This window comes from Helianthus annuus, chromosome 11, assembly GCF_002127325.2.
Source record: "Helianthus annuus cultivar XRQ/B chromosome 11, HanXRQr2.0-SUNRISE, whole genome shotgun sequence".
Taxonomy (NCBI): domain Eukaryota; kingdom Viridiplantae; phylum Streptophyta; class Magnoliopsida; order Asterales; family Asteraceae; genus Helianthus; species Helianthus annuus.
The window spans coordinates 177555691-177576272 of record NC_035443.2 but is presented as its reverse complement, the minus strand read 5'-3'; the positions used below and the strand labels follow the sequence as shown (position 1 = coordinate 177576272).

The 20582-nt window shown below is 36.0% G+C and overlaps 1 protein-coding gene and 1 pseudogene across 1 annotated transcript; both read left to right on the top strand.

Annotated features, from left to right (window-relative positions):
* The first annotated feature begins 311 nt into the window (after positions 1-311).
* Positions 312-1695, top strand: LOC110888883 (annotated as a pseudogene).
* Positions 1518-12353, top strand: LOC110888884. The gene is made up of 6 exons (XM_022136382.1): positions 1518-1593; positions 3443-3558; positions 3653-3734; positions 3849-3922; positions 11847-11951; positions 12038-12353. The coding sequence occupies exons 1-6, from the start codon at positions 1518-1520 to the stop codon at positions 12155-12157; spliced, it is 573 nt and encodes a 190-aa protein (XP_021992074.1). The 3' UTR covers positions 12158-12353.
* The last annotated feature ends 8229 nt before the right edge of the window (positions 12354-20582 follow it).

The following is a 20582-nucleotide window of genomic DNA, read 5'->3' as shown; positions in this document are numbered from 1 at the left end:
AAACTCAATCGCATGTACCATCGTCAAAAAGAAAATAGCATAATAATAAGGAAAAAAAAAAAAGCTTGGCTAGTGATTAAAACATTAACAATATGTTAAATAGTTTCAATTTATTATGTTGTTAGTGGTACCCAAATTCTTTATTATGTTTCACGTGTTTATGCATGAAGAAAAAATAAAAAAATAAAACCTATGCTATAACTATGCAGCATCACCTGCTTTAAGCATCCCCTTAAAAGTGTTCGTTGAATGGGATATATACCTTGTAGTATAGTTGCTATAAAATATCTTTAGAGTCCCACCCTAAACTTCCATCGTCCAAAACTTCCAAGGCATTCTCAAGTGCTTCTTCATGGCAAAGGTTTATTCTGAGAGTGAGACCATCATTCCAGTTGTAAACACTAAGAATCCTATCGTCTTGACGGTGTGGAAGAAGTCTTTGATCTTCAGTTGCGACGGGTTTACAGTGTACAACTCCAATGGAAATCTTGCATTTCGAGTAGACAACTATTTCGTGAAAGGAAACCGGGAGATTGTTCTCATGGATGCGTTAGGCTGCGGTCTCCACACCGTTAGGCGCAAGGTATATTTATTTCTACACCTGTAATAACTTACATAAAACATCATCTTAACGTTGTACACAAGCTGATTAGTGATATGATTTATTATCCTCAGATGTTAAGCCTAGCAGACAATTTTCTTGTCTATGATGGTGAAAGTGTAAATCCCCGATTTTCAGTGACCAAACATGTGAATATCTTAAACACCAAGTCACTAGCATATGTGAGCAGTGTAGGATCATCAAAGAACAGGAACAAAAGAAATGTGATCTATGAGATCCAAGGATCATATGCTCAAAAGTCCTGCATGGTGTATGATGACAAGCACCGGTGTGTTGCTGAAATTAGGAGGAAAGAAGCCAAAGGAGGGGTGGCACTTGGGGAGATGTTTTTGCTTTGGTGGTACAACCATCTATCGATCCTGCCATTGCTATGGTCCTCGTCATTGTCCTCGATCAAATGTTTGATTCTTCTAGGCGCTTCTCTAAATAGATTTTGATGGCCGGCTCAACCATTTTGGTGGCCTAAAGCGAAGTAAAAACTAGAGGCATTTTCCCTCAAAAAAATTGACTAAATCGCAATTGCCGCCCAAATACAAAACTCGATATGCACCGCCCCTTCAAATATGCTATACATCAATAATATCTATCGCAACCCAGCCCAAATATCATATATAATTATTACTAATTTTTTTAAAGCTGGAGGCCCAAAGCTTAAGCCTCAAAATACTTGGGCTTTGGCCGAGCCCTGATAGATTTGGGTGCAACAACCATGTACAACTCCTAGTTTTATGAAGTCCTAGTTTTGTGCTTCAAATTCTTTAAACATAGTATGGATAATAAATAGGAATATTGGAGTTTAATAAGCCCAACTATTCGCCGTTGGCCGCCAACAGTCCTAACTTCAAAAATAACCATCAGCAATCCCAACTATTAGCATATTAGCCTCCAACGGACCATGACTTACAGAACCCTAACGCTGTTAGTCTCTGGTCGCCGGAAAAATGTTTTTGGCCGGAAAAAGATTCCTAAAGGTCCGATCTAAGGTTACAAGTTCGGACCCTTAGATGCATATATACGGACACTATAATGTAAATTCTGATCACAGTCCGATCAATGTAAATACGGACAACCTTTCAAAGCAAATATGTGTGGACTCCCTTCAAAGTTAAACATGTACTGACCTTAAACCAATATCACATCTACGGCTTTAATTAAATAAATAAATGATTGCTATGTGCGGACCTAAATAAGCCACAAGTACGGATTGTTATGATATATTATATACGACCATAAGTAATTTCATAAGTGCAGACATGAAGAGAACATTAAGTGCGGACATTGAGGCAACACATGTGCGGATGTTTTTCAACTAAGTTAAGTGCGGACTGATGTAGGAAGAACAAGTGCGGACCTTTAAACCTATTCATATGTGCGGACATCAACAAGGCTTGTAAGTTCGGACCTCACATATTGCACAAGTTCGGACGTGTATAAGATACACAAATTCGGACCAACATTGTACACTAAGTGCGGACTTCTTTTATAAACAACAAGTACGGACATCTATTCCTTTTTAACAAATGCGGACACATCTTGAGATAACAAGTGCGGACAGTTTCAAAGAAACTACAAGTGCGGACATTATAACTTTGTGACTTCACAAAGTCTGACAACAATCAGAATTTTCATTCTTCAAGATTTCTACAAACAAAAAACCCCAAATGCATAGAAATCCACCATGTCAGGCATCAAATCAAACAATCTAACAGTGGTATCATACCGAAACAACAAACAATCATTGCACAATCATTCGTCTAACAATTAAGTATTCATTGACGTAAACAATCACACAACAGTTGTTTGGATATCTAGGGTTTGTATAAATCAAAGGAACAAGATTAACAACATATCATGCAATCATAAACACTTACCTCTGGTTAAATCTAGATGAATTGAAGGTCAAGAATTGATGTGTGAACTTGTGAAGCCAAGAATGATTGAAGGAGGATTGGAGATGATTAGAGAGTGTAAAAATGCGTATAGACAAGTTATGGAGAACTTAGGGTTTTGAGTAGTTTATTATAGTTTCACAATTACTCTAAACACCCCCTAATAATATAACTTTTACACAAAAACCACATACTACCATGTAATTTACAATTAAAGCATACAATTCACGTATTTGTCATGCAACACATAAATTTCGTATAAGCCATCGGTTTATAATATTATTTGCGGCGGTTGTCAATTTCGATGTGTGTGTTCCGGTTCCCCGAAATACGAACGTAGACTCATTTAACAAACCCTAGTTAAATGCAGTGCTATTGAATGTATAACTTATGTTAACTGTGGTTAGGTTAAAGTAGTGGCTTGAAGTTTCGGGTTGTCACATCATCCCCAACTTAAAAGAAATTTCATTCCGAAATTTGATAAGCAATCTCAGAAAAATGAAACGGTGAGTTAAGATGACTGTGGATTTTCCTTGGGTACCACATCATCCCCAACTTGAAAGGGAATTCCGTCCCGAAATTCACTAGTCGTATCAGTGTTAGGTTTAGCAGTTTTGAATAAATGAGTGTTAGGTTCAGCTCGATGTAACCAGTCCATACCAATGACTATATTAAAGCTACCAAGGGTATCAGGAAAGAGATCAGTGTCAAACACTTGACCTAGGAAATCGAGTTTGCACCCAACATAAATATGGGATGCTTCAATCGGCTGCCCGTCAGCCAATTCCTCAATGTGTTTGGTTTCCAAAAGGGGGTTGGCGTCAACCCTAACAGTCTACTGAACTTCAAAGTCACGAGACTCCAATCAGCACTAGAATCGAATAAAACAGAAGTGAAACGATTGTTTATAGAAAACGTACCGGTCATACAGTTGTCATCATTCCCGGCGTCACCCGCGCTAATTGTTTTGAAGGCTCTGCTGGTGGTTACACAACATTGGCTGCACTTGCATTCAAGAATACTTTTAAGGCTAGAGCTTTCTATATGGTGTAAGTGCTCATTTGTTTTATAATTTGACCCGTTGTCTAACCCGCTCAACTTGTCACCACTGCATTTAACATATGGTAACGGTCTTAAACAGATAGCGGACCTGAAGTTGCTGAAAGAAGAAACTCACAAATTTGAGTCCCATGACTTGGATAATATTGTTGGTAATTATTATTTATTATTTACTTTCACTCCTATATTGCAATGGCTTTTACGTATCTCAACTTGTGTACATGAATTATTAGCTGAAATTTTTTATTAACATTGCAACATGGGGTGAAAAAGAATTCTTGAGAGATCACCTATCAATTTTGTTGATCTCTTTTCTTGCCTTATAATCCTCTTTCAAGGATTGGAAGACAAGGTACTCGAACTATTTTTTGAATTATTTTGCTCACCCTTTATCAGTACTTTTTTTATGATACAAACTAATGATTCTGAAAAAAAAAAAACAGTTTAAAGAGCCAAACCGAACTGTTAAACCGCTAAACCGGATGCAACCAGGCCGGTAAGATTTGTCTTTTTATTGAAACCGTAGTTAGCAGTTCAACCCATAATTTTCGTAAAAAGCAGCTAACGGGGCCATGAACACCCCTTGCCAAAATATTGAAAAAGTGTAAGGTTTTATTTCCGAATCCATTTCTTTACTATTATAATTATTATATAATTTTGTTTAGACAACAACTATTATAAATTAAAAATATACATTACATACATATAGTTTTATCATAACTTAATAATAAATTTATAATACTTATAACTTATATGTAATGTATATACTTCACAACATACAAAATATAAATATTATATCAAATGTATATACTAAAAGAGAAATTATTTTTTTCACATTATGAATACTAAAATAAATCACTAATAGACAAAGGTTAATGAAAAATAAAAATATAAATTAAAAAATTCAGGTATAAGATTGGGTATATAGTTCGGGTAAACGGGTAATTGGTTTCGGGTAATCAGGTCGGACATCACCTAAGCCCGTACCTGACCCATACCCGCAAAAATTTTTAAAACTAATCCCATACCCGACCCAATACTCGTTAGGTATTGGGTATACCCGTCCCATTTGTGTCGGGATTCGGGCATACCCGCCTGGCTCGGGTATTTTTGACATCCCTACACAACAGTTGGCCCTTGAGTTAGTTACGGATGTATTTTTTTTTATTTGGTTTGGTGCAAATTACGAATTTGATAGTTGATTTACAGTTTTTTGTGAATTCGGCCTCTGCAGCTACAAGGGCTAGTGTTCATTTAGATCCTTAGCGACTTTGCGTTAGCAACATACATAAAGTTAACCAAAGGCCCCTTTTCTTTCTCTGTTGACCAAGTCCTTTCCTCCGAACTCAAAATTACCGTGGGCACGGATCTGAGACACATCCCCATATGTGACCTCAATTTCATCATGCACCATGTGAACATCAAGGAAGAAAAACATAAAGTTAGGGTTTCGAATTTCAAACAAAATCAGGTTGATATAAATAGTCCAAACATCAGCTTGTAATTCAGGCCATTTCTGTTTTCGAGCCGCCGGATCGTAGGTCCAAACATGATCATCCACAATAGTCTCTGACTCTAATCACAACTTATTTATTTATTTTTGAACGGCGTACGGTTAGGATGTCGCTAATCACATTATTTAGATGGGTTGGACTTTTGGCCACCGTGTCGTAGATTACATAAGCAATTACGCTAGTTTCATATGGAATCATCACCTACCGTGTAGCATATATTGGGGAAGTTCATATAACATAAAATCGAAAATTTGACTTTTGAAATATTTTTTAAGACAAAAAGCTATCTTTGTGAGTGTAGGGACTATTTATTAAAGTAAACAGTGTCATTGATATTGAATCCGTTAAAATTGTAATAAGAATGAATTTGTATTATGACACAAATGACATGGACTAATTAAAAGCAGAGTTAATCATTAGAATTTTACACTAAAAATATATATATCTATATTTATCTATATACTATATTAAGAGAACTGGGTTTTCTACCCTTTTCGTAATTTTGCCTAGGTACAAATCTTGTAGCACCATGTACAAATGAAGCAAGCCATTTTAGAGGGGGTAAACTTGAACATTCTCCAAAGTTTTAAGACACTTTGAGGGCAATCTAGACGTTTCATCCATGGAATCCATGCCCGCTTATGTCTTCTATTAATTGAATTAAATTAAGGAATTAAATAAAACTTTTATAATAATTAAATAAATTAATTGATTAAATTAAATGTTAGACATGCAACATTTGGGATTTTCATGATTTAATAGTATGTATAAATATAACAAATAGATTTATATGGACTATAAATAGGTTTTCTACCCTTATAGTAATTTTACATTCTGTACATATTTTGAAGCAACATGTACAAGAGAATCAAGCTATTTTAGAGAGGGTAAACTTGCACATTGTCCAAAAAATTTAAGACACTTTAGGGACATTTTAGGGATTTTGGCACCTTTTTAAATAAAAATAATTCAAAAAGTTATGGGTACTAATAAGTAATGATCATCAAGGCCATCATTTATTGAATTGATGAGGAAATTAACTATTAGTATATGAAGGGTTTAGCCTTGCACTAATCTATATACAAACCAAAAGCCGTAACTGATATTGAAGTTAAAACCCTTAAGTAAATGCTAAAAACACTCATGTGTATATAATATATATTCCGCTAGGAACATGTGTTGTATGTTCAATTTTTTTGCGAGCAATGTTTTATTTTGTTCATACTGGGAGATATAATTACATGCACATTGTTTTTCTGATTCATTGCAAAGAGAACATGAATTAAGTTTATTTGTCTAGGCTTTTTCTCAATAGATTTTTTTTCGAAAGTGGTTAGTAATTTGTAGTTTTAATATTTTTTCCACAAGATATTTACTGTAATTCAAATGCTATTGAGTGTTTGGTTTATAGTTTTTATATCTTAATATTTATCTTCTATCCTTTTATTTTTTCATTATGTGGAATGAAGGTAAAGGTTGATAGAGAGAGTCGTCTCCATAAGCAGCTATGCTTGCTGCACAAGATGTTTCAACAAGATGCAAGGTTTTTACTTGTTTCTTTTAGTGTCTTGCTATATGGTAATCATAGCAGTTTGTTTTTGTTTGATACATTACAACTAACAAATTTCTGTTGTAACAACTGGAGCTTGGAATCAATGCCCTCCACAAAAAACTATAGGCAACCGGAGGTAACAAGACAAAGACACCCGGTCCAGGTGCACAGTTTGCCCTCAGAGCTCTTGTCCGTTTTGGCATGAAGATTGGTCACATTGGTATGCTTATATTCTTTATTTTTTTATATACGAATTTTTGTATTTGTTATTTTTGCTCTTTGAAGAACTTTTATTTATGTTTAAGGAGTAGTTGATAAGTAAGTTGTATGTTTTGATGATGACAGAGGACCTGACACCAATTCCAACAGATAGCACTCGTCGAAAGAGTGGGAGAAGAGGAAGGAGGTTGTGATATGTTTTTTGTCTACAATATGTTTTCAAAGTATCTGCAATTTGGATTATGGTTGTCTTCAACTTTTGTAGGTTATTTTTATGTTCTGGTTGACATTTGGGGGTGACATTCATTTTTGTTGAACTGCTTTATATTTCTGTTTAATGATATTCTAATATTTACTTCATATATGGGTTTTTATGCTTTATTTTTGCTTAATCAGATGTATTCTATATGTAGTTGAGGTCAATATCAATTCAATGGATGTCAGTGTGCTTGAGATCTAAACCTTATTGATTGAATCAATTTGAGAGTTTCAGAGTGTGTTAAAGAAACGTTTTGAGGATCTTGTCAAATTTGTCTGTTCATTCTTTATCTTAGTAGACTTCAGTTGACTTTCAATGTAATTGATCTTCCTTTGATGCCATTGTTGAGGTACACAATAGAAAATATACGAAAATTACATAAATTCATGTATTGAATATCAGTTGTGGTTCGTAATAGACATAATTGAATCTGATATTAGTCGGGACACCCGCTGCAACACGCGGGCATTCCCACTAGTACTATATAATAAAAGAAAATGACGAGAGACACTTGTCACAATTGTAAGTCATTTACATTTTTGTTTTTTCGCATCTCTCTCTCATGCTTAATTATGAATTACTATTATTTAATTATTGATATTTGTTATATTTTCATTAACAAATGAATTTAATATGAAACTAATTATAAAATCTCTAAATAAAGTTATTTTGTTGATTAAAAACTTGTATTTAAATCTCTAAATATCATCAAATTCAAAGTTATGTTTGTTAAAATATTATAAAAATGAAAGAATAATGACACTAATTGTTTTTCTCTAGGTTATCTCTTAAAATTTTCAGTGGTTAGATGGTTTGAATGATAAAATATGTCAATTTTTTCAACCCACACGGGATTCTAACCTAGTGAGCTATATAAGGAAACACGCAGTCAAATATGTTATGTCAATTAATCATCCAAAAGTAGACTAGTGTCGTCTAAATCAGATTCAAATAAAAAAAACTCAAGATTTGATTCTAAAGTACCAGAAAAGATTTCGTAATCAGATCCCAAGTCGGGCTAGCGAGATTAGACACCCCATCCATAAGGAAATACACAGTCAAATATGTATCTCAATCATCCAAAAATAGACTAGTGTCATCTAAATCAGATTCAGATAAAAAAATGCAAGATTTGATTCTAAAATACCAAAAAAGATCTCGTAATCAATCGGGCTAGCGCGAGATCAGATACACCATCTATGAATTAAGCAGCATCATCGTCATCAAACTACATGCTGAGCATGTCTTGTTGCTCCATATCTTCTTCCAAACTTCTCCACTCAAGTTCACGTTTAGGGTCTACATTGCTCCAATCTTCTTAATTGAGAATAATTTCCAACAAAATCACAGGTACCAAGTGAGCAATTTCTTGGTTTGGAGTTCATGAATTGGCGAGCAAGGTTGACTATAGTCCACCCGTTGATCTCAGCATAAAGGGCAAACAAGCTTAGTTTGTTCTCTCCCTTTATTTATATTTGACTTATCAAACTGGTCAAGACAATTTGAGTGGTGGGAACTCGTGTCACAAATGTAAGGGCGACATCCTTTTTTCAAGAGAAGAACAAAGTAGAAGTACAACATTGTGTGGGCTTCTTTTGGAATGGATGTTGTTGATGAAGAAGAAATCATCCATTTTGCCCCTTTTGTGTTTGGATTTCCCTGTAGATGATGAAGACAATGATATTTAGGGTTTTGTTATTTAATTTTGGGCTAAGAGGGTAAAGGGGTTTAAAAATGATATCATATATGCCATGTCATTGCCCAGTCACCGTCCACGTCATTAAAAAACAAACAACATTAGATTTTTTTAAATAATTTTAACCAACATAATACCTTTTAAGTAAAAAATATATGTTTTTTTAACTAATAATTAAATTCATTTGTTTAATTATATAATAACTATTTTTGATTAAAAAAATAAGCATCCATAATTAATTAGGAGAGAAAGGGGCAAAGAAACAAAGAAAAAAATAGTAGTATGGTCTTCTTTTATTATATAATATAGATATAGATGACAAAAAAGTAAAAAGAAAAATGAGATGTTTATAGCTATGGTTCGGGTAGATGTAGAGGCGGCTCACACATTTTTTAGACCAAAAGTGAAGTAAAATTTTACACCCTTAGTGAAGTAGGTCAAACAAAACAACCGATAATAATATAATAATGATAAAATATTAAGAAATAGAATAAAACATTTAAATATGTGAAAAAGTTTTAACGTGGTATATATTCTCATCCATCGATAAAGTTTCAACTCTTAATTCATGATCTAATACCAAAAGGCAACATTTGAATATTGAAACACACAATTTGACTACAATTTCACATATGACAATAGCATATATAGTAAGAATACTACTTAGTTTCTATAATCCTTGTAAAAAAAGGAAAACAATTTATATGCAATAATCTTTAGCTAAACATTTGATGCAAGAAAAAATCATATACCATAAATTTCATTACATAAAAAGTAATACTTGAAAATATGAGTTGAAAATCTTTATAACAAATCATAAAATTACATGTATCAAACAAGAACCCAGATTGAGTATAGACGAACTAACAACTAGCCCCTAGTGTAAGGTTGAATTTAAATTTTAAAATCGTAAATGTTTAACATTACCATGTGCAGTCAAGATAATCCTATAAGCAATCAACATGTTATGAAGGATTGATATTTGTTCTTTAGATCCCTGCACAATGAAAACGATAACATGTAAGCATGCTACATTCGTAACAAAATCAATGACGACGATAAAACTAAAACAGAGTTCTCGCCATAATAATAACTCAGAACAAAAATAGAAGAAAATAGAAGTAATGAAACAAAGATTAAAATGCTTACCTGAGATGACCTCGCTTGTTTTCCTAACATTGGCAATGAAGTTACCAATTAGGGTTGTTGACAACGGCAGCCGCAAGAAGAGAATAAGGTTTTATGATTGTGCATTGAGTAGGGTTTGATAACTTCTTATTTATAGTATTGGACCACTAAATAAAACTGGACTTTTTTTGGGCCTACAAGGCCTGTCCAATTTGAAAAGGATAAAAAAACATGCAAAAATTCAAAAGTGTGATTGTTGTGATTTGTAACCTATATCTCTATAGCCAAAAATGAAATACTTACCGCTAAACTACAACAAGATTATCTGTCATATAGTTAAATTACATATTAACATCCACATCACACACACACGCGCGCGCACACACACACATATACATAAATATATAGAAACAAGAGGATCCGGAGAAAACGCCTTAAAGTGTGAAAACGGTGAGAACGATTCTCAGCCACAAGATCTTTTTGCTTTGTGGCTAAGTTTGATGCGGGCCATTTTTGTAGATACTAGGAACCTTAGAACTACCAGGAGGGGTAAAATGGGATGATCCAAACAAGGTTGCACATGCTAATCACATGCCATTTCTCCATCACATTTAACCGTCCATAATTCTTTTATACGTGATTATTTAAGAAAAACTTAAACCATAAAATCCAGTGTTTTTTTATCTTTCCAACGACTATACTATTGATATAAGTTTCAAAAAAAAAAATGAACTGGGTTTTTATGGCGTTTTCAACTTTGTTTTTTATTTTTATGGCGTTTTCAACTTTGTTTTTTATGACGTTTTCAACTGGGTTTTTATGGCGTTTTTTCTGTACCTGGTGTATTTATGGCATTTTCAACTGGTTTTTTCATGGTGTTTTTATTGAATTGGGTGTTTTATGGTGTTTCCAAATGGTATTTCTTGGCATTTTTCATGGCGTTTTCTGAACTGGAACTATTTTTTGAATTATGTTGCTCACCCTTTATCGTTCCTTTTTTTATGATACAAACTAATGATTCTGAAAATAAAAAAAACGGTTTAAAGCGCCAAACCGAACTGTTAAACCGCTAAACCGTATGCAACATGGCCGTTTGATTTGTCTTTCTCTGACACCGTAGTTAGCGGTTCAGCCCACAGTTTTTGTAAAAAGCGGCTAATGTAATGGATCGATGTACTACGTTGAAAAAGTGTAAAGATTTATTTCTACATAACGTATTTTTTATATACATTGTAATGGATCGATGTACTACGTTGTGTTGCAGGTTGTATCCCCTGATAAGCAAGAAATATATATCAAGCATTAAAATCAAAAGGATTACCTGTTGCGTTGGTGGAGTACGAAGGGGAGCAGCATGGTTTTCGCAAGGTTAGAAATATATTTAATGTCTTGTTTTTTATGTTTATTTTTTCAGGTAAAGAGATTAATTACTTTGCATGCGTAATGTATTCTGGCCGAAAACATTAAATTCACACTCGAACAACAAATGGTGTTTTTCGCACGTTTAGTGGGACACTTTAAGGTTGTAGACGCAATCGTTCCCGTCAAGATTGATAACTTCGACTAAGAAGTTTGTATTTTTGTACCTCTTTGAAGTTCAGTCGTCTTAGAGGTGACGTTTTCGGCCTATTTATTTTATTTTCATTGTGTCAAATAAGCAAGTCAAAAGGGTTGAAACTTAGCTAAATGTAAACATATCGAAATTTCCTCTTTTCTTAAACAATATAGTTTTTTTTTTGAATAAATTTGGTTACTTTGTTTTATAACGTTGACAATTCTTTTGGCTTTAGTTGTCAATACTTTTCGCACAACGGCTCATGAACACTCCTGGTTGCTAAAATATGGAAAAAGTGGAAAATTTTATATCAATATCTTGTAGGTAATGAATCGATGTATGCTGTGTTACAGGTTATACCTCCTGATCAAGCAAGAAAAATTTATCAAGCATTGAAAGCAAAAGGATTACCAGTTGCTTTAGTGGAGTACGAAGGGGAGCAGCATGGTTTTCGTAAGGTTAGAAACATATAAAATGTCTTTGTTTTTTATTTTTGATTTAATTTTTTGGTAAAAGTGAGTTGGTTACTCTAATATGTGTGCAGGCCAAAAACATTAAATTCACACTTGAACAACAAATGGTGTTTTTCGCACATTTAGTGGGACACTTTAAGGTTGCAGACGAAATCGAAATCGTTCCCATCAAGTTTGATAATTTTGACTAAGAAGTATGTATTTTTATATCTTTTGGCACTTCACTAGCTTAGAGGTGACATTTTTGGCCTATTTTCCTAAATTGGTTCATGTTACGTTTTTTCTTTGGGTCAAACAAGCAAAGTCAAACTGGTTAAATATCACTCAAAACTCTTGGCTAAATGAAAACATGTTAATTTCAGAGTGAAAGTTAACCTTTTTGAACAATATAATTATGTTATAATATTTACAAAAAAATGTTTTTAAAGACAGGTTGGGCTGTGGAATCGATGGTGATCTTATGGTTTGTGTTTGTCCCTCTAAATTTCAAGTGGGTTGGACGATCAATGTACAACCCGGTCGTTATACAGAAAAGGAAGAAAAGTGCAACATATCAACGTAAAGGATGATTTCTGTATTTTTTTTGTAGTTCAAGAATGATTCGTTAAACTCTAATTTACTCTAATTTCGTATGCATGCACCGAATTTTAACTGGGTTGCGATAAAAGGAATTTTTTAAAACAAATCGTTTTATTTATATATAAAATACTGGCCGAGTTACATCAATATCGCAGGTAAGCGAGCAACAAGCTGCGCCCAAAAGGAATTTGGGCCGGTTTGCTGAATTTGACTTTCTCGACATCATTTTTTTGAAGTACTTTTTTTGAACGGTCAACGAGTCCTACAAATTGGGTATTTGAAGTGCTTTTAAGATATTAGTTTATTGTATTGTTACGCTAATCAACCTATGTATATATATGTGCGTCAAATCTCTTTTGCGATTCTTTAACTCTTATCAAAGAAAACAAAAGAGTGTCAAATTCTTCCACTTGATTTTATTATAAATCCATTATATGATTACAAATTTAATATGATTTGTTATAACTAATGTTATTACAATTATGCTTCTTACGTGATTACATATGTAATAATAAAAACCTGATTGTTTATGCTTTGTTATGCGATTAAATCTTTAGTATACGACATTATGTGGGTATTATATGTTGATTTGGCTAATGTTTTGTATATTATTTATCCTTAATACATGATTATATCTGAAATATTAGGTTTTCCACATGAAGTATTATGTATTACATGTTTTGTTTTTACGTAATTGGTCAACCAGAATTTTTCGTTGACTTTTAGTTTTAGTTAGATTAAAAAAGCCGTGCTTTGTACCATTAATCGCGGAATCAATTGTCTTCTCAATATTAATATAATAATCATAATATTTATGGGACAAATAATCTAATCCTAGGATACTTCGTGTATTTGGAAGACTCAGCCATTTCATCAATAAAAATATGTTGGTGCACTTGTGTCTGTACTTTGTCTGTATTCGGTCTTATGTAACGATGTCCTGATTTGTGTTGTAAGTTGACCAAGTCAACCATCCTCCGGTTTGACTTGGACAACAGATTGTATGTTGAGAGATGTTCTGATCGAAGGATGATGTAGAGATCGAAGGATAATTTGGATCCTTCGATCTCATCTAAAGATATGCTTCGAACGATAGACCTCGAAAGACTATCCTTCGAGGTCCCTGCTTATCCTTCGAAAGCATTGTATCCGAAAGATGATCCTTCGGCCCATCTTTCGAATCCTTCGACCAGACCTGCTGAGCTGGGTATATATACCCATGCATGTGTTGAGTTTCGGTAGACAGACACACAGACAGAAAGAGAGAGTATTCTTTGAGAGCATTCTGTCCAAACTCACACACACATCTTAGAGAGTTTATAGAACACTTCTGTAAACATTGAGCTTGTAACCGAACCCTCATTGCATTAATACAAGTTGTGTTAATCGGTGAACTTGTGTGTTTGTTTCTCTACTTGCTACTAACTCGGTTTGCTTGCTAGCTTGGATTCCGCACTCGCTAGTAGGTTTGTATAACAAGGTTTAGGTTCGTAATCCTCCGCGAAAAGGGACCTACAAGTGGTATCAGAGCTTGGCTCTTTACCTTGTTTAAAACCGGGTTTTTACAAGTTTTGGTGTGTTGAAACACTTGGTTTTGCACCTGTTTTTACTTGGTTTCTTGCATTTTCTTTGAGTAAAAACGTGTCTAAACTAACCGGGAGTGTTTAAAGTGGGGTTGGGTAACTTGAAAAATTGTTTTAAGTGATTTTGAATTTTCCGGCTATATTCCGGTTCAAAATTCCGGTGACTGGTGTTGTTGTCATTTTTGGCAAACTTTCAAAGTTGGTGGTGAAAGGACAGCCTGCACATCCTTTCTGCCGAAAGTTGACTTACCTACCCATCACCTTTTCACCAACCCGTCACATCTGTGTCAGTGTGTCAGTGCCCATTCGAAAGATATCCTTCGACTTCGAAAGATATCCTTCGACATCGAAAGACCATCCTTCGATCAGTGACAGCTCGATAGATAAACATCTTTCGAGTAGTCCTTCGAAGTTCGAAACATATCTTTCGATCAGGGAATCTTTTCGAAAGATAGTTGTTTTATCTCGGAAGATAAGGATCTTTCAAGTGTGAATCTTTCGAGATTTTGAGTCTTTCGAAGCCAGTGCTCGAAAGTCAACAGTGATCCTTCGAACACTGTTGATCATTCGAACAAGTGTGATCCTTCGGAAGTTAGCTATTCGAAAGATAAGTGTCCGAAAGATAGGGATTTGACTCGAAAGATAAGGATCTTTCAAAAGGGAATCCTTCGAGTTCTTGAATCTTTCGATATTATTGTTCAAGACTCAACAGTAATCTTTCGAGTACTGTTGATCCTTCGAACAAGATTATATCTTTCGATTGTGATCTGTTTATTGTTAACAATTTTCTGTGATTTCAGATCTTTCGACCAGGATCTTTCGGTTGTGTATCTTTCGGATCTTTCTTACTTAGCATTTATTTTGCTTATCTATCATGAATCCGAGTTGGTGGGGAACTCCGGCTCCAGACAATGGTGAATATACAAGATCAAATGTCACTCCTTCATGGTGGGGTACATCGGCTCCAGACGATGGAAAATACACGAATACCAGGTCATCTCCTTTATGGGCCGAGTCGCCGGTATCGACATCTTCTCAGGGAAATCAATGGGCTTTGGTATCGAATCAAACTCCGAGCATTCAAAGTATTCTACTAAGCGAAAGTGAATCAGGAAGTTTGAATCGACCTCCAAAGTTGATGCATTTGAATGAATATCCAGGATGGGTTGAGAGATTTAAAACATATGTTCTTGGTCAAAATACGGAACTGTGGATACGTTTCACCACAGATTTCGATCAAGCCATAGAGGTTGCTGCTTCAGATTCTACTACGTTTGCTGATCTTCCAGAAGATAAAAAGAAAACCTATGATCTGGAAAAGAAGGCATACGCCATTCTCACTCAGGCGTTGAGCAAGGATATCTACCATCAGTTTGTCAGCTTCAAGACAACAAAGAAGTTATGGGATGGATTGAAAAACAGAGGAGTGGGAAATGCAGCAACACGTCAAATGCGTCATGATCTTCTCAAGAAAGAATTCGAAGGCTTCACTTGTATGGATAAGGAGTCCTTGGGAGATATGACAAGCCGATTTTATCATCTGCTTACGGAATTGGATAATTACAGTGTAGTGACAACTCAAGCTGAAGTTGTGAAGAAGTTTGCTGATGCTTTGCCTCCTCAATGGAGTAGTTTCTTGGAAATCCTGAAGTACAACGGGGTGTTGAGGACCACTAATATCAACGAATTCGTTCAACTGTTGGAAAACAAGGATCAGGAGGAAACATTGAAGGCGAAGAGAGTTCCATTGCCACAGAATCCAGAAATGTACTGTGGAACTTCCAATTCTTCGTCTGCAAGAACCGGTTCACATGCTCCACTTCAAACAGCGTTTGTCACAAGCACAGATTGTTTTGGCAATCCAATACAAGTTCCTGTTAAGCCACCTCCCACCACAGACATGTATGGAAATCCAATCCAACCACCTCCACCTCCTCCTGCTCAACAACAACAACGTGCATGTTATGGAGGAACATCATCTGCTGGTCAACAATCAAAGTCAAGTACAGTACAGCTCGACACGTCAAGTTTCTCTAAAATCAGTGTAGAAGTGGCTAAGGAACACATGGAGCTGCTTAACACTGTAGTGAGCGCGTACTGTGGGTTGATAGAAGGTCAGATTGGCAACATTAATCTGACACAAGAAGATTACAGGCAGATTGATAAAGAGGAGATGGACTTGATGGACATCAAGTGGGCCTTTGCGAGTGCTGTGAGAAGAGCAAAGGATTGGATGGAGAGTACTGGAAGAACCAGCTTGGAAAGTAAGCGAGATACCAAGTATGGGTTCGATAAGCAGGCCGTTAAATGCTTCAACTGTGGTGAACGGGGCCACTTTAAACGGGAATGTACAAAGCCAGCCCAGCACGGGAATCAAAACCCCTTCAGGAACCAAGGCAACCAGCAGAACAGAAACAATGATCGTACATTGGTGCCTGTCAACAACCAAACCAACCGAGCACTTGCAGTTCAGGTGGATGAAGGTTGTGACTGGTCAATCCAGTTGGGTGGTGATGCTCCTGATGGAACAGCATGTTTTGCTCAGATTGTGAAGGAGCTGGTTCACACCAATGGTGGAGAATCTTCTGCCAGTGGTGATGAATCGTCTGAAGATGAAGACTCCTCTGGATACAGCAGGAGTGTTGATGAAGAATCATCCAACTCTGGTGATGATCATGTGGGTGAGACATCTAATGTTTCAGATGATATTGACATTGATGAACTCTTGGGGGAAGCTGTAGCAGAAACTCAAAGAAGATCTATTCTGGTGGATCAAGCTGCTTACTCTTCGTCTTCTCTTCATTCAGCCTTTATGGCTAATGTCGACGGTTCATCAAGTCAGGTATGTGTCGATGAACCCACTGCTGTTAATTGTGATGAATGTGCTAGGTTGCATGCTAGATGTGCTGATCTTGAGAAAAGTATGTCTGAGTTGCAAGGCAAACATGATGCTTTACAAGCTAGTTTGTTTGACTTGCAAGACAAACATACTACTGTGAATGAGAATTTGAGTGACTTGCAAAGTAAGCATGACGCTTTGCAAGAAAAATATGATGTGACCTTTCTCCACAATCAGAAGTTGACTGTGGATCTCTCTAAATGCACAGAAGCCAACATGTTTTATGAAAACCATGAAAAAGAATTTAAGTCAGTAATTGAAACATTAAAGAAGGATAAAACTGAACTGACTAAAATGGTTTCAAGAAAACAAACTGATATTAATTTGTATATATCTCGCCTTGAGAGTATGCAAAAAGAGATGGCTTGTGTGAAAACCGAAAGTGATGCGATCCAACTCAAGCTAGACAGTTATTTGAGTTCTAGCTATGTGTTAGATCACATCATTGACGTTCAGAAAGAAAAACGGGATGTCACATGCATAGGATACAAAAAATGTCCACCACCAGTCAGACACAATTATGATGCCATGCCTGATGAGGAGGATAGAGTGTTCTTCGAACCATCTGTTCCTCTTGATGTGAAGGAGTTTGCAGCAGGACTCGGATACCAGAAAGAAGTATCCTCAGATTCGGATGTGTCAGCAGATACATCTGTAACTGCTGAACAGAAACAGGATCCTCCAGTTGAGGTTGAGGATGCTGATTCTTCAGATGATGAATCTGATGATGCTGCTCCAGCAAAGTCTGATGCGGTAGTCAAAAATGAGGACATACCTCTTGAGAATCACATTCTATGTGATCCCCCTGCCACACCCGCTAAGACTGTTGCAACTGAGTCCTCGTCTGAGAAGGAGTCGGAGAGTGTGACCTTGCTGTACACTTTGGTTGGTGATGATAAAATTTACTCAGACAAAGATTTTCCTATTAAGAACGTTAATCAATCCTTAATCGATAAAGTCTTTGAAAATTCGACAAGTAAGTTTTTGGGGAAGAAAGGACCACATGTTACAGTTACACAGTGTCCTCCAATCCCAAAGGCTGAAGTTCGAAAACAATTTGGCAACAAGAAATTACCAGCAATGCCAAAACAGCAAAATCACACCAAGCCCAAAGGAAAGGCACCGGCTCAAGTCCAGAAGAAGCCGAATCAAAAGAAGAAGAAAAATGTTAACTTTGTGAAATCGACGGGAACGGACAAAATTGAAACGTTTGAAAATAAATCTAACTTAGATTTTGTCAAGAAAGCTACTGTTTTGAAAAGGAATGAACAAAACAGCTCAAAGCCTAGTACCTCGAGTTCACAAGGTTCAACATCATCGGCTAAGAGAACACATGATTCTTCGAGGTATGTTGAACGAAGATCATGTTTTGAGTGTGGAACCATTGGGCATATAATTCGAAATTGCCCTTACCTTCATAAGCAAAAAGGGAAGGTTGATGATCCCCGTGACAAGACTGACCGTAAGCCATCTACTTCCACAAAACAAGATCCCCGACTTGTAAAAGAAAGGGAGAAGAAGCAGAAACGCCAACAGGTCAAAAGGATTGAAAAAGCAATTAAAACCGATGTGGTTCAAAAACAATCTGTTTCTGTAAAATCAACACATTCAAAAACTTCAAACTGTAATGAAGTTAAAATGTTAAAGAATGACACTGATAAAACAAAACAGACATGGAAACCTAAATCGGTTACTGAATCAGGGGGACCATCACAATTTACAAACCATCAAAGACAAGAAGTTATTGTCATTGATGAAAATGGAAGACCCAAGACCACAATGGCTTGGGTCCCTCTCTCCAACTAATCTCTGAGTGAGTGTGCAGGAAGTTCCAGGAGGAACTATTGATAGTCTTAGGATTGTTGATAGTGGAATGTCCTTGCACAAGATAGGCGACAGAAGAAATTGTTGCCTTTGATGGTGAGAGAGAAAAGAAAAAGAAAATGTGGCTGAATGAAGATGCAAAGTCGACCAAATGAAGAACGTGCCGAAAATTTGGTCATTCTGGTTTTGATCGGGTCCTCAGGAACGAATGAAGTGAAATGTGTGCCGATGCCTTGGCGTGGATTGAACATCCGCACACCATTTCTGAAAGAGAAAGTCAAAGACCTTCGCTGGTGAAATGTGGAAGACCAGCCGGACCCGGAGGTTTATGAGCTTATTGCTGTCAAGAGACTTCTCAGCAGTTGCAAATTCGATCTTGAAGTCCACACCGGGTGGATATCCAGTTGGGAGAGTGCTTAGATTCCTTGCAATGCACGGAACAGTTGCAGGATACGCCTTTAAATTCTTAATCTCTCCTATACTTGTCGATATTTTAGCTGCTTTGTGAACTGTTATTATCTCGTACAGCACTCTTTGACCTGACACGTTGATCTCGGATATCACCTCACACGTGATTGTTTCAATATGAAACTCATCAATGTTGTCAAGGTCCGCACCGCTTACCGACATGCCAACTCATTTTTCAAAATTTGTTAAATCTTTTCGGATAAAACTTAATTTTGGTAAACGGCATTAAGGTCAAGCACAAAAGTAAACCAACATCGGAAAATCATTGTTGAAAATATCCTTGTGTTTTTAAATTTATCTTAGTTTATTGATTTTAGGGGGAGTAAATCCAAAAATCGGAAAATACAAAAACATCGAAAAATTTCAAAAACACAAAAACAATAGAAAAACAAAAATGAGTTTCCTGGCGAGCAAAAGAGAAAATGATAGTACATCAGTGGTCTATCCAAACCTCTCTAAACCTTAAATGCAAAACGATAAGCAGCTCTATATAAGATGTATCGGTAGGCTCACAATCATTTTAAAGTGTGCAGGGTGATATAAATCTTAAATCGACTGAAGATCAGGTGGGAACCATTCATTGGCATATGGTCTTAGTACCGAAATTTCGTTTGATAGATTGCCGAGGTTCTGAGATATTCGGTCTTTATGCTGCTTATCATCTGGGTATCATGGTTGTATCTTTTACCGAAAAATAACGGGGACGCAAGTCTAGATCTTCCATGATACTATACATACGTGTACATATTGCATACTGCATTCGACCTCAATAAGTGATAAACAATCACATGTCCAAATCAAATAAGTGATAAAATATCACATTTTTCCGGGTGTCAAGTTCGTCTCTCTGCTGTACGGAAGTACTGACCTGTTCACGGACTTGCACCTGTGCCCTCATGCATACGAAAATCAAGTTCCTCATCAATAAGTGATTATATCACATAGGACTTGTTTTCAAATCAAAATAAGTGAGTATCTCACAATTTATACGGTCAAACAGATGATAATCGGTATACTCACCGGTAAGATGAACCCTCGTGCATACCTTGATACGGGAATGTGTCGTGATGTGGATGAACACCGGTCGGTAAGTATAAATCATACCTTAACGTATCCCCTCGCCATGATTACATCTGATAAGTTGAGCTTAAGTGGAAAACAATACCGATAATTGTTATAGGATGCTTATCTTAATATTAACTAACTGAACAACAAGAGTGTTTTGGCATGACCGTACACTGATATGATTCTCTTACCCTCGAA

Bases quoted from the DNA above. Each gene is read 5' to 3' on its own strand.
- LOC110888884 (XM_022136382.1), top strand. From the start codon at position 1,518: ATGACTTACAGAACCCTAACGCTGTTAGTCTCTGGTCGCCGGAAAAAT. The intron at 3,735-3,848 runs TATTATTTACTT...GAAAAAGAATTC, and splicing joins TATTGTTGGTAATTATTATT to TTGAGAGATCACCTATCAAT. The intron at 3,923-11,846 runs GTACTCGAACTA...GCTGTGTTACAG, and splicing joins TTCAAGGATTGGAAGACAAG to GTTATACCTCCTGATCAAGC.